A 12959-nucleotide genomic window follows, 5' to 3' on the forward strand; every position below is an offset into this window, starting at 1 on the left:
AGTCACAAACTCAATCCCATTTAAAATAAATAATGTTCTAGAGATTGGATCATAAATATTCTAAATAATATAGCATTATAGGGTGCTCGATTTAACTTTAGGCTGGAGTAGTGCAAGAAAAAAACCAATTAAATTATAAAACTATCGATTTAACTTTAGGCTGGAGTAGTGCAAGAAAAAAACCAATTAAATTATAAAACTATACATACATAGAAGAGGCAAGACTACACAAAACTTTAGATCTCTTGATCAAGATTCACAATAGAAAAATCCGTATTAAAAGAAATTTGTAAATTAATGAAATTAATTTTCTATAATTCATAAATTAGAGTATTTCTTTTAGATTAAACTATATACAACTATTTGATAACATTTCAAATCATAATTAATGATTCATCTTAACAAACTTAACAAAGAATAAAATGAAAATTGTTTAAGATGAACTCTTCATTCTTTAGATTATGGTCTCCTGAACCATTAAAACTCATTCATTGATGACATCGTAATGTGACATAAAACTACTAAATGCCCGCTTCTAGTCAAAAACATTTTAAAATATTATAAAAAACAGCACGTTACTGAAAAAAGACTTCAAACTAAATTTGGACTGGTAGCTACAGATCTCTACATCTTTCAAAAGAAGCGAAAACTTCTACTTACCATTCTCTACTAACAATACGTAAATCATTTGTATATTTGTCTTTACAGTCGACTACTAATTTGTTTTCGTCACTATATTTAAAGCCACGGCAAAGCTGATTCAGACTGGAAGTCAATGAAATTTCAAAGAGAAAAGAACAATGATTCAACTGTAATTACAAGCTCTATAATCTACTTATGTGGCTGTGAAGCTGCAGCGGGCATTCATTGCTGACGGGCCTCATTTCGAGGTGAAGAAATGGACAGCATTTGGGAAAGCAAAGAGCGCTCACTGAAACGCAGGATCAGACTGGACAGATCTTCAGAAGAATTAGGCCAGCAAGGTTACAGAAGAGTAATTTGTAATGACCCTCAGGCCAACGCCCCCTTTAACTATCGGGTATACTTTTAACAAATGCTATGGGCATTTCTATAAACGACTTTCTGTTTTTCTTAATTTGTATGTTTTATTATTTTATATGTTGTCAATGAACTAACCTGAACATTAAATGCCACCTTGACACTATATGGGGTAAGTTTGGATCATAGTGCCAGACTCTTTCTCCACAGGCACATTTTAAACTCTGAACTGCCCAAGCATATGTTAGACTCGGACTTGTTAGGCACATTGAAGATTAGGAGTGGCCAGACAGAGTTTAGAATAGGACTTTGCAGGCAAATTTAATATTCGGATTGTCCAGGCACGTTAAAGACTAGACTGTCAAAATCTTGGCATGACTCGGCATATTAAATACCATAAATTTAAACTTTTAATTTATTTAAGGTCAAGCGAGCCATCCTCAACAATTATTCCAAGCTTATGTCCAAGCTAATCATGATGCTCACACAATTCAAGCTACAGATTACTCTTCAGGCCCAAGCTAATAAAGGATTTCATGTATTGCAGAACAGAATAACATTACTAATATATACAATGAACCATTTAATTATCTGAGAAACTGAAGGCTTTCATGGGCGTTTTTAATTATATTTTTTAACGATAAATGAGTGAAAGGGAAAAGGAGGTTCAACATTGTTAAGCATTCTCTTAAATGAAACCTGCAATTCCCTCAAACTGCTGAAGCGACCTACAAACATATTTTAATAAATTTTGATTGATATTGTTATAAAGTCAGCTACTGAAATCTGCAGTTACAGATTTGCAATTGTAGTTCCACGAAGATGATATCATCCTGGAATAAATTATTCAGTTGACATTCGTTGTTTGTTTTTTATAGATTAGTCAGGGTTAAAAGGTACCAAATACAAAAACGACTAGTACTGGCTTAAGACAAAAAAATGAATAGACCCAAGGTCCTAACAACCAAATTTGACACACTATGAACTTGAAAATATGTAATTAAGTTCATGTCAGTGCTGGCTGCAACCACTTAGACCTCCAAATGAGCAGATGGATAATTTCTTGTATAAGCACCCAAAGATAACAACAATACTATTCCCTAATAAATGAATCCACTTAGATCCACATATACATATTCAATAAAGACAACATACTTGCTTGATCTTCAAAGGATTTATTAGTATTTAAGACAGCATAAGATACTGTATGAATTGCAGTACTAAATCACACAATCATGGTGGAATCTAGCTCTACTCCTAAGCTAATGTGAACAAGAGACAGTATAATGGGGGATATGTTTGTTCTTTCATCTTCTATACTCCTGCCTACTCCAATGGGCAACAGAATTGCAACCGGCAACGAAGAAGAGAGCACCTGTAAACCATAATTGAAACTGGACTTGCGTACACATACAAATTAGAAATAAAAGCTTTCTGCAACTAAGCATGTTTAATAATCTATCTGAAAGCTGCAATAATCCATATTAAACCAGAACAGACCATTACCAAAGGTTTGCAATGCATTAGAACATTGTCACACATTCTTTTAACTCCCATTTGCAATCATACCAACAAATGTGGCATGAGGGAACCCACAACTAGGTTCAAAGATTCCCCTGAATCGTTACAATCTGCCATGGAGACATTCAGTTACAGGCAACCTAAATTGAATACCTTTCCCACTACTGACAAAACATGTTCTTTTCCCTTACAAACTGGATTGCATGAATTTATGCCCTAAAACATCTTGAGACACGTGCAACCAGACAAGACCAACCTTTTAAGCATATTATATCCTTATATATATTGCATTTCATTTATGTAACATTCAGTTCCTTGGGCAGGATTGTAGGGCCGCTTGCAGTCAACATATGCCATTTGCTAGTACAACCATTTGCATAAGAAATTTCCCTTGGATCTGTTGATAGGTACCCTAGGGCAGAGAGAACATCCTTTCCATGCTCAAACAAGTCACCAAGTACCTGTTTGCGGGCCTGCAAGTGTGGGCATTTATTAATCATATCTAGATTGCCCATTCTCTTTTTGTCAGCAGTACATAGCTTTGCATCTAAATCTGTGTCTTTGAGTAGTCCAACAATTGTCGACAAATCCCTATTGCGTTCATTAAGGGAATTAATGGTGTGTTCAAATGACAGAACTGAGACAGACTTCCAACTAGGGTTTGTAAATTGCACAGGAGGCTGGGAAGTGCACAATGTAAGACTGGTGTGGAGTGGAAGTTGGCAGCAATTTAAAACTTTTAGGTAAGGGTCAATAGTCTGTGGGACACATCTAAGGATTAATGACAAAAAGGTGGAGCTGGCAAGCAAGGATACAGTTGGAAGGCAAGCTTTTGGAAAGTGGAACTTAGGATGCAATATTGCAAGAGTTGCTAAGTTTCATGGAGACTTTGAAGTTTCCTTGGTAACAAAGAAGGCGGGTGGAGGTTGGGACGCAACTTGCAGCATTTTTTGTAGCCGATGGCACTGCCTATGGCATGAGTCTGTAAAAATGTGTAAATTGTGATCTTGTGCTGCAAGCTATTCTAATTGTGCTACTTGAAAAACGATTTTTGGATAAAAAGTGCTTCAATTTTGTATTATTGATATTTTGATACAATATTAGTACAGGACTCTTTACAAAGTAAAATTAGACAATAACAAGGTCTGCTTTGAGACTATGCAAGATTGAGCACCCTGACTGTGCACAATTTCTTCCTGAAAATTTAAATTTAGTCACAAATGCTACAATGTCTAGAAATTGTCAAATTCTTAAGTAGCCCCAAGTAGAAATGACACTAACATCCACATTAATGTGTCTCTTGAGTGGAGGGTATAAACTAGTCCACATGGTTGTTGCAGGTGCCCTGGTTGCTGGGCTTCTGATTTTACGAGTTGCGTATCCAGCTAATCCCCTAAAACAATTAATCTTGTGGATGAAGGTTGGTTATTGTCCTTTATATTACATTTACCTTGGCCTGGTTTGTACTTGTTGGCATGTCATCAACTTCCCATCCATCTCCTGTGAGCTGTTGCTTGTTTTCTGTCACCCTTGGAAATGAAAAGGGATGTAGTTGATTACTTATCAGTTTATGGAGATGGTCTGTCTTGTCACTATAACCTTGCTCTAGGAAGTTGTGACTGTTTCCAATTTGTACTGTCTGTTAGTTTAGCCCCTTTGTGGCCTGAAAAAGTATCCTTAAGCCATTGCACTGCACCATTTGGATTCATCATGATGTACCTCATTGAGTCTTGAATGTGTGTGATATACGACCATAAGGGTTAATATGCTATGTAAGCCAGTCAAGATCCATGGGCACCTTCTCAGTTTGTCACTGTATCTGCAAATACAGATTTGCAATTGTTCACACTAAATAAAACCAAATAAGGATTAGAACAGATAGGGCAGCACTCAACTCGTCATTGTTATCAAAGAGAAAATGGCAGTCTTATCAACCAACTTGAAACCATTAGTGAGCCTGAGAGCATCATCTGTGGAACAATCTGGGTTGATAAGTTTTGCATCCTACAAAGAGGATGTATAATTTATCTCGCTAAGCAATCTGGATGGATGTAATGACTCATTCTTGCATAAGCATTATCTGTAATTCCACAATATATGAATGATACAATTTCTTACACAAATTGAAATGGCCCCCTTACTTTTTTTTTTCAAATTTTTTGATTTCAAACACCACAGTGCACTCGTTAAGGTTAGGAAGAATAAACACAATACTGCTGAAAGATAACCCTTCCACTTTCTGATCACCAAGTGCACAATGTGGGAAGGTGAGAGCATACGGTGAGTAGGGGATCGTTAGCTCCAATAATCAACTGAAAATACAATGCTGGGCGGCAAGCCAGCCCCTTCCGCTTATCCAGCGGGCAAGAGCAACTTAAAGTAGAATCATTCAACCACTTTTCAGCGGGAGGACAATTATTACAAACAAGAGAATAAATCACTCAACCACTTATTCAGCGGGAGGACTGAAAATGATAATAACAATCCACTCAACTACTTATTCAGCAGGAGGACAAAAGTACAATGAAATAAGATAGGCGGCAAAGCCAGCCTCTTCCACTTACTCAGTGGGTGTCGTGAAACAATTCAGGAATAAGATAGCTGTTAGTATTACTAATCAGCTTTACAATTCATAACAAGAATTTTCATATCAAGTGATATTGCTGTCCAAAGCTGCAGATAAAGTTTAATGCGCTTCACAAGCTATAAGAGACCAACTACCCCAAAAAACAACCTCACACTCCAAAATTCAAAATCTGATATACTTTTCCAGCAAGCTGAATAACATAGACCGGCAACTTCAAACCACACTAAAATGCACACAATTCCTCCAATACTCAACGGAAAGACCCGAGATTAATTGCAAATGAATTATAGGAAGGAGGCGACCTGGTTAAGACCAACAAACAACTGCAAACTTGCTCAAAGCATTAATGCATGCATTTCTAGACAACCCTAGCATGGTACGGCTTGGGCATTAGGGCGATTTGCAAAATAAAATCCAAAGATTCGAATTACCCTCTGAAAATTTGCATAAGAGATCGCCTAGGCCTAAGGAAAATTATTAGAAAATACCCAGAAGCAAACAAAATTCACCCTTGGACTTATGATGATAAAACCACTTCAGCTCTACAACCGACCTGCAACCAGAAAACTCACAAAACACCCAAAATTACATTAGAAAACATGAAACATCACTACAACCATGAACTCCATTTGTTCTTCAGCATAAGAACAGTCTCACAATCTCAACTAGTTGCTATTTTTCAAGCAAGAAGCCAAGAACCAGCTAGGAGGTATGCATTCCTCGAAGCAATCACTCTGAATTTCGGCAGCACTTCGTTGCAAATAAAAATGGATATCCAAAACAAGGCCCAGACACTCATATTTATAACTTTTTGGAGCTCCAAATTCAAATTCAACTCCCTCCAAAATGCCACAAAATGAAATGAAAATATTTCCAACTTGGACGTCCTAGTAATAAAATATTTTATTTGGCAATTCTCCCTTAAGTGGCCACTCACATAAGCAAATATTAAAATATTGCTAAGTTAATAATCTTTTGATGAGAAATATCTCAAGGTGGCGTCCAACCAAACATTATAAAATTGATATTTTGAGCACCAAGTCGACCCCCTTAAGTCATAACACAAATCACGCCTAGGCCATGGGGATTATTAAAGTATTAAAATTTAAAACATACTTTTACTTCCATATATTGAATATTGCCAAAATGAGCTGAAGGCTAAGGACCCGAAAACTGCACTGCCTTAAATAGCCTTTGAACTAGACCACTACACCTTGCCAAAAATAGTACTTACCATAAATAGCATATTGCTAAAAATAGTAAGTGTTTCCAACGTGATTTTAACCACATTCTGAGCAGTTGTTGTACTTACTAAAAATAGTAAGTTTGGAAAAAGTCACCCGATATAGATGCATGTCGAACCATCCTGAAGCTCCGTGAAAACCCAAAAGGAATCCAGAATCCAAACAGTCAAACTCTCACGAATACACCCCTAAAAACACCAAGGAATCCTCCTAGAAAATAGGAAACCCTAATTTCTGCTTCCGACTAGCCTACGGGTCTCCAAAATAGGCTAACGACCAACCGCATTGATTATTGCTGAGAAGGGGACATTACACAAATACATTCAGTTCATATGTCGCTGCATTCAGTTCTTGGCAGAGAAACGGGACTCGCCCAGACTCGCCCAGACTCGGCGAGTTCGAGTACGAGTCATGCTCGGCGAGTCCTAGGGGCTCGGACTCGGACTCGTTCGAGTCTGGCGAGTTTGGCTCAAACTCGCCAAACTCGGCGAGTCCTGAGCCCCAAACTCGGCTCGTGCCTAGCTTAAGTAAAATGACAAAAAAAAAACATTTTAAAAAGTTTTTTTGAAATGAATGGTCTCGTCTTTGTTCACTAAAACCTCCACCTGAGAATTAGAAAAAATAGGGTTACAACATGTCAGCCAATAGAAAAATAACACCCGACGCCTTTATTAAATAATAAGTTTTTTTGGCCTCGCGGGGCGCTGCCCCTCGACCTCGCCTTGTATTGCGACAGGGAGCGCGCAAGGGGTGCTGCCCCTTGATCCCGCAAGGGGCGATGCCTCTTGACCCCACCTTGGGAGCGTTGCCCCCAAACCCCCGTTGAAAAATATGGGGGGAAATTGCGTCGATAGAAGTAGGGAAAATTTAACCTTCGAGTTTGACACTGATTGGAATCATTGGATCGACCAGGTAGATATAGAGGCTGAGACTGTAGCCATGGCAGAGGAGGAGCGGAGTGCACAAGCACAAACAGGAGATTCAGAGGCAGATAGTGACATGGATGTTCCTGATGTTGGTGAGCATGGCATGGTGTCATGGGGAGCAGCCATGGCTGTCCAATCATCCAGGACCTACCTTAGACGCCTTCGCAGGGTGCCGGGGCTGAAGGGTGCTGCTGTGCAGGCTTCTCTGAGCCATAGGCTTGTAGTTGTATTTACCTTTGGTATTTGTATGAAACATTTGATGATGATCATATGATGACATGTATTTTTTATTCCATGAGTTTTGTATTATTGTATACATTTGACAATATTTATATATCTATGTTTGTTATTTTCTTCAACTACAATTTGTGTTTATGCTTATGTGATTGATGTATACTTGTGTATGTAATCAAATGAGCCGAGTTTGATGATGTTATTGTGTCTTTAAGGTGTATTCAATAAAGGGTGTCTGAAACAAGTTTTAAATCTTTAAAAATCTCTAATTTTCTTGAGTTTTTCACTTTCCCGAGTCCAGCCGAGTCTGGAGCCGAGTCTGATGCCGAGTCCCAAGTCCGAGTCCGAGTTGGCCTTGCCGAGTCCGAGTCACGTTTCTTTGGTTCTTGGCTACTGTGAATGATATACATTTATAGAAAGGCACCTGTTTAAAGTGATTAATTGACAAATATTTCATTTTTGGTGTATAGCATTGGAATCAGATTCAAGGAAAATACAGAATAACATTACACACATGAGATACATTGGAATTTATGGGGTGAAGATCCTCTTGGAGTAGAGAAGCACAATGGAAAATTTGCAACTTTATTACCTTTGTTAAATCAGATCTGCATGAGAGTTGCAGAGTCTCTGCTTTGCACAAATACCTGCTCTTTATTCTCCAGATCATTGGAAGTCACTGAGACTAACTCTTGCACTTAATGAGGTTGTATTTAATAATCAACATTAAAACTTCACCTTTTACTTTATCTGTTCCTCGTGTCCTTAAACTGTCTTCAACATCTTTACTTTAAGCATGTCACTCCAGCCTCTTGCTCAGCTCATGACCTTTTGTGATAGACATTCATAAGGCCAGATAGACATGTTAGAAGTTCCTGGGTTTTGTCAGCAAGAACTCCTTTTTGATGTCATCAGGACCTTGTATGTACTTTCCCTGTAATTCCTTTGCTTTCATCACTGGGCTTGAATCCTTGATTGATGATTTGCCACTAGTTTGACCAACTTCTGGTGTTTCTTGTTTGTTCATTTCCAGCTTTAGTTGATTGGTGTCAAGTTGTTCCCACACTTATGCCTGAAGTTTCCTAATGTGTTTCAATCTATATTAGATTAATTTAGGAAAGGGAAGATCTGCTCAGGATGTTGTTCTGCACCAATCTGCACCACCTTTTATGTATCCTAGAAGGACTTAGTTTTCTTGGCAAGAATCAAATTTATTTAGTTTTGTATTCTATTTTTATTGCCCGTTGGGAATTCCTTATGTACATATTTTTTGTAATAGTTGACATGTCTGCATTTGGTATATAGCATTCATGCATAGCTCAACATGATGATGTTTCCAATTTTTTGGTAGATAAATGTCAGACATGTATTTGCTCTTATGTTACTATGCTGTTTGTTGATGCAGGGAAATTCAATATCAACAACAAAGTACAATTTATTTACCTTCTTGCCCAAAGGTTTGTTTGAGCAGGTTCGTATATTTTAGTTGGAAAAAATCAGTACTGCCCTATGTAGTTTTTATGATGGATTTCTAGTTCCTTTTACTTGGTGAAAAATGCAAGTAAATTTGCTTTATCGTTTCTATGAGTTCTACGATTTGACGATCAAACTTTATGCATAAATTAAACTCTTGCTTTATTTTGCTGCAACATGCTCGTGACATCGTAGTTTCGACGGGTAGCTAATGTTTACTTCCTTTTTGTCGCAATTTTGTCCTTAGCACCCTTCAGGTAAAATCTTGTCTTTTTACAGGATCTAACATTAGATTTTTTTTGTGATTTCTGGTGTTCTTTTTGGTCAATACTTCATTAGACATAAAGTGACTCGTCATTAATATTGTATGAATAATACCTATTTATTAATTGATGCAAAGCTATGGTCAATCTGTGAATTTTTTTGAAATCTTAATGATATCCTGTTGCTTAATGGTATCAATGCATTGCTTAATCTGGATCCCTAGATTGACATTGTATAGCTTCTTCCATTTAAAAATCACTTATGTGATTACTCTGCCTTGTTACGTGACTTATTATTTCAACTATTCTTGAAATGCTTTTTATCTTTGCTTTTCAGCAATTATAATTGTGGATTTTCTTACACTTAAATGTTCATAGCAATATGTGAACACACAAAATACTACCTAGATTTCAAGTTTGATTTGTTGGGAATGAGAGTAAAGCACATTTTTTTATCAGCCCTGGAATTTCAGTATTCTTAATGTAATGCCTCTGAATTTTGAGGATATAGATTACAGCTGATGGTTCTTGCTCATAAGTGGGATGATTCACAAAATGTTTTATTTTACAACTTTCATATGTAATACTTTTGTCATCTTGAATCAAATCTATGTTGGTATCTATGTCACTATCATCTATGAGAACAATCAATTTAATTGGGCTATTGGATTCTCACAGTGAATGGATTTCTTGCGGTTTGTAATGTCTGAATAGGTGATTTCAGCAGCTTGATCTACAATGTCAGAAATTATACTTCATATGTTTATTTTCCAATTAAATCTCGTAGGTTGCTTAAATGGATTTGTTATTGAATTTACAATCTTGTAGAAGTTACACACTTTCCAATTCAAGGGAACCTCTTATCATGCCCCTGTACTTGCTGTCCAACTCCTAAACCATGTGAAGCTTAATGGCCCCCCTAAGGTTGACCAAATTTTTTTGAGATTGTGGGATGAGTTTCAGGGACAATTGGTTCAGAGAGTTTCAGTTGTCACATGTTTTAGTTGTTGCACATATGAATAATCACAAATAAAACGAGTCTTACAAATAAATGATTACACAAATGTGTAATGTGCTTGCCACTCTTAATTTTAAATTTTGGTTTGTTATTGGGTGTGGTAGGGTCATGTGTGGACTGTTACAGTCAAGAATTATACCTACCACTCTCTTTCCTATATGAGCTTGATGTGTTGATACATTATGAGATCTTTGTCTGAACATATTGAAGATTGTGTACTTTACAATTTTGAATGGGTTAAGTTTAACAAAAATATTCTGCTGCTTCCAGCAAACTTGATTCAATTGGTGTCAATACATTATAAGATCTTGGTCAAAGTTTCTATTGAGTACCTTCTGTTAGTCCTGGCTGAGCATGTTGAGGATTGTGCAAGTCACAATTTTGGATGGTTTGGGTTTCACCAAAATATTCTGGTGGTTCAAGCAAACTTGTTCTTGTTTTGGAGTCCCTTGCTAACACCATTGTGCATACCTCCAGTCACTATTTTTATCATACCCTGAGTGACTTTTGCAGCCTACCAGTCAGCCTGCCCAGTTGGCCTTGATTTCCTCTTTGTCATGCTAGCTACTAAGTAGAATGCCCATGCTACCCTTCTCTAGCAAGTAAGTTAAACATTTGCAAATTTTCTTTGAAATCATTATTCGCCACCGCTGCATTTATTACATTTTCCTCTTGTTCAATATGCCTAGCGACTGAACTTCCTTCTTCCAGAAGGAGCTCTTCAAATTCACTATTCTACTATATAGGACTGTCTTCTTCTTGAAGGTGCTTTCTTTGACCTATATAAATGTAAGTGTTACATATATAAATGATATATTTTATTAGCACAAGCTACTATCATGGAGCACCCCTCTCTCTCATTTCAATGAATAGATTACACTTTAGTGCACAAACATCATAAGCCTTTTTATTGTTTCTCTTTTACAAAGTAGTTCTTTGGGTTTTGATAGGAAAATTTTCTGCAAGATTTTTTTTTGTATATTTGCATGCAAAACAAATAAAGAAAACTACAAGTCTAGTATAGTGTATATGTTTAGTTGTTCTAACTTTTGTCAATCCAAAATTTTATTTATATAGCATATTCTAGAAATTTATATAGGAAGTTTTCTGATTTTCAAGAGATGCTTCAAGGAGATGTACAGACACACTGAGAAAACTTTATTAGAGATCTCTTAACATCCAGAGATGTCCCCAATTGTGTAGATTGATAAAGAAATAGAACAATGAATCACTTACAAATATTACTAAATTACAGCTAGTCATGGATGGAAATCTTAGTTGAAATAATAATTATGTGAACTGATACAAAACTGTACAGTTGATATCAAACTAAAACTGCCTTTCTTGAAGGTGTATGGATGCAAGGAACATCATAAAATCTGTCCAAAACTCTAATTTCTGAATATGTAATACTGAAATCTTGATGAATTCTAATGTTCAGATATTATTTTATGATATACGTACTGAAATGATATTTTTTTTTAATAATCGCATAGTCTACTAGAAATGACAATACTCGACCAAACATCAAATCAAATGATATGGTTGTCATACAATGATGCAAACTTTTGAATGAGAAATCACTTTTGAATGAGAAATCACTATGGAAACCCAACATTCAACGACTGAAACTGACATTTAGCCTTCGAACATTGACATCCAACTGCTGAATACTGACGTGCAACTTTTGAAATTGACATGCAATTGTTGATCACTAGCATGCAACTGTTGAAATTGACATGCAACTGCTGAAACTAGAAATATATTCAATTGATTAGCACATTGGTAATCCCTAAGTGAAATTACTTAAATGTAGATGAGGGCTTTTGTTGCTAAATCCAATCTTTTTAGTGCATAGGTAATACTTGGTTGGAATCACTTAGATGAATAGGAGGGCTTTCATCTTAGGGCAGAAAGAATGAACAAAGTTCAAATTTAGGGAATAAATATTTGATGAAAGCAGGAATCCCTTCTTCTTTGCCCAAATATGTTAATATGTTTTGTTAAGGAAACGGGTATGATTAGAAGAAAAAACAGTCGCTTGCTCTCCAAATGGTGCGTGTTCATTAAGGAATATTTTGCTTTCAAAATACGATTCATTATGACTTATTTTAAAAAGGGGCTAACTTTTCAAAATGCTTTCTATAATGAAAACCAATTTGTCTTATTCCTTATAATTAAGGTTATGAAGAAATCATATGTTTCTGGTTTAATTAAACAAAAGTCACATTCAATGGTTGATTGGATACAACCATTCTATGAAAGGTTATGTGAGATATATGTATAAAGAAACCAATCAGAGGTTGAGGGAATGGGGGGTTATATCTTGGTTTTCTTTACTCCAGTTTGTAAGAGCTGGAAGGGAACGGAACAGCCCCGATCAGAACTGTTATTAATTTGCAGACAGTAACATCCTTGTTTTTGATGGTATGCATGGTGTAATGTTCCCCAACCGTACTGGCGGAGGAAGCAAGGGTGTACGGTAGTGTTGGAGCAGGACCGTATGGTAGTGCAGTCGTACGGTGCTGGAACAAAGGTCGTATGGTGAAGGAGACTGTGCGTATGGCTGCCAAGGAAGGGCTGTATGGTAGTGTCAAAGAGGCCGTACGGTGGTGCCAAGACCGTATGGTGGTGCAGGGCCGTACGGTAGTGTCGAAGAGGCCGTATAGTGGTGCCAAGGCCGTACGGTGGTGA

General features: G+C 36.8%; 1 protein-coding gene across 5 annotated transcripts in view; it reads left to right on the plus strand.

The window, feature by feature from the left end:
• Nucleotides 1–649: 649 nt before the first annotated feature.
• The window catches only part of LOC131032649 (phospholipid-transporting ATPase 3), a 417034-nt gene continuing 404724 nt past the window's right edge, over nucleotides 650–12959 (plus strand). For 2 of the 5 annotated variants that reach the window (XM_057963681.2, XM_057963684.2), the window contains exons 1-3: nucleotides 656–1039; nucleotides 8917–8982; nucleotides 9180–9241. In XM_057963681.2, the coding sequence (XP_057819664.1) occupies nucleotides 899–1039; nucleotides 8917–8982; nucleotides 9180–9241 (269 nt within the window). In that variant the 5' untranslated portion in view covers nucleotides 656–898. Of the gene's footprint in view, nucleotides 1040–8916; nucleotides 8983–9179; nucleotides 9242–12959 lie in introns of all 5 variants that reach the window. The other 3 variants (XM_057963683.2, XM_057963680.2, XM_057963682.2) reach the window with 3 other exon arrangements.

Source organism: Cryptomeria japonica, chromosome 11, assembly GCF_030272615.1.
Source record: "Cryptomeria japonica chromosome 11, Sugi_1.0, whole genome shotgun sequence".
NCBI lineage: Eukaryota > Viridiplantae > Streptophyta > Pinopsida > Cupressales > Cupressaceae > Cryptomeria > Cryptomeria japonica.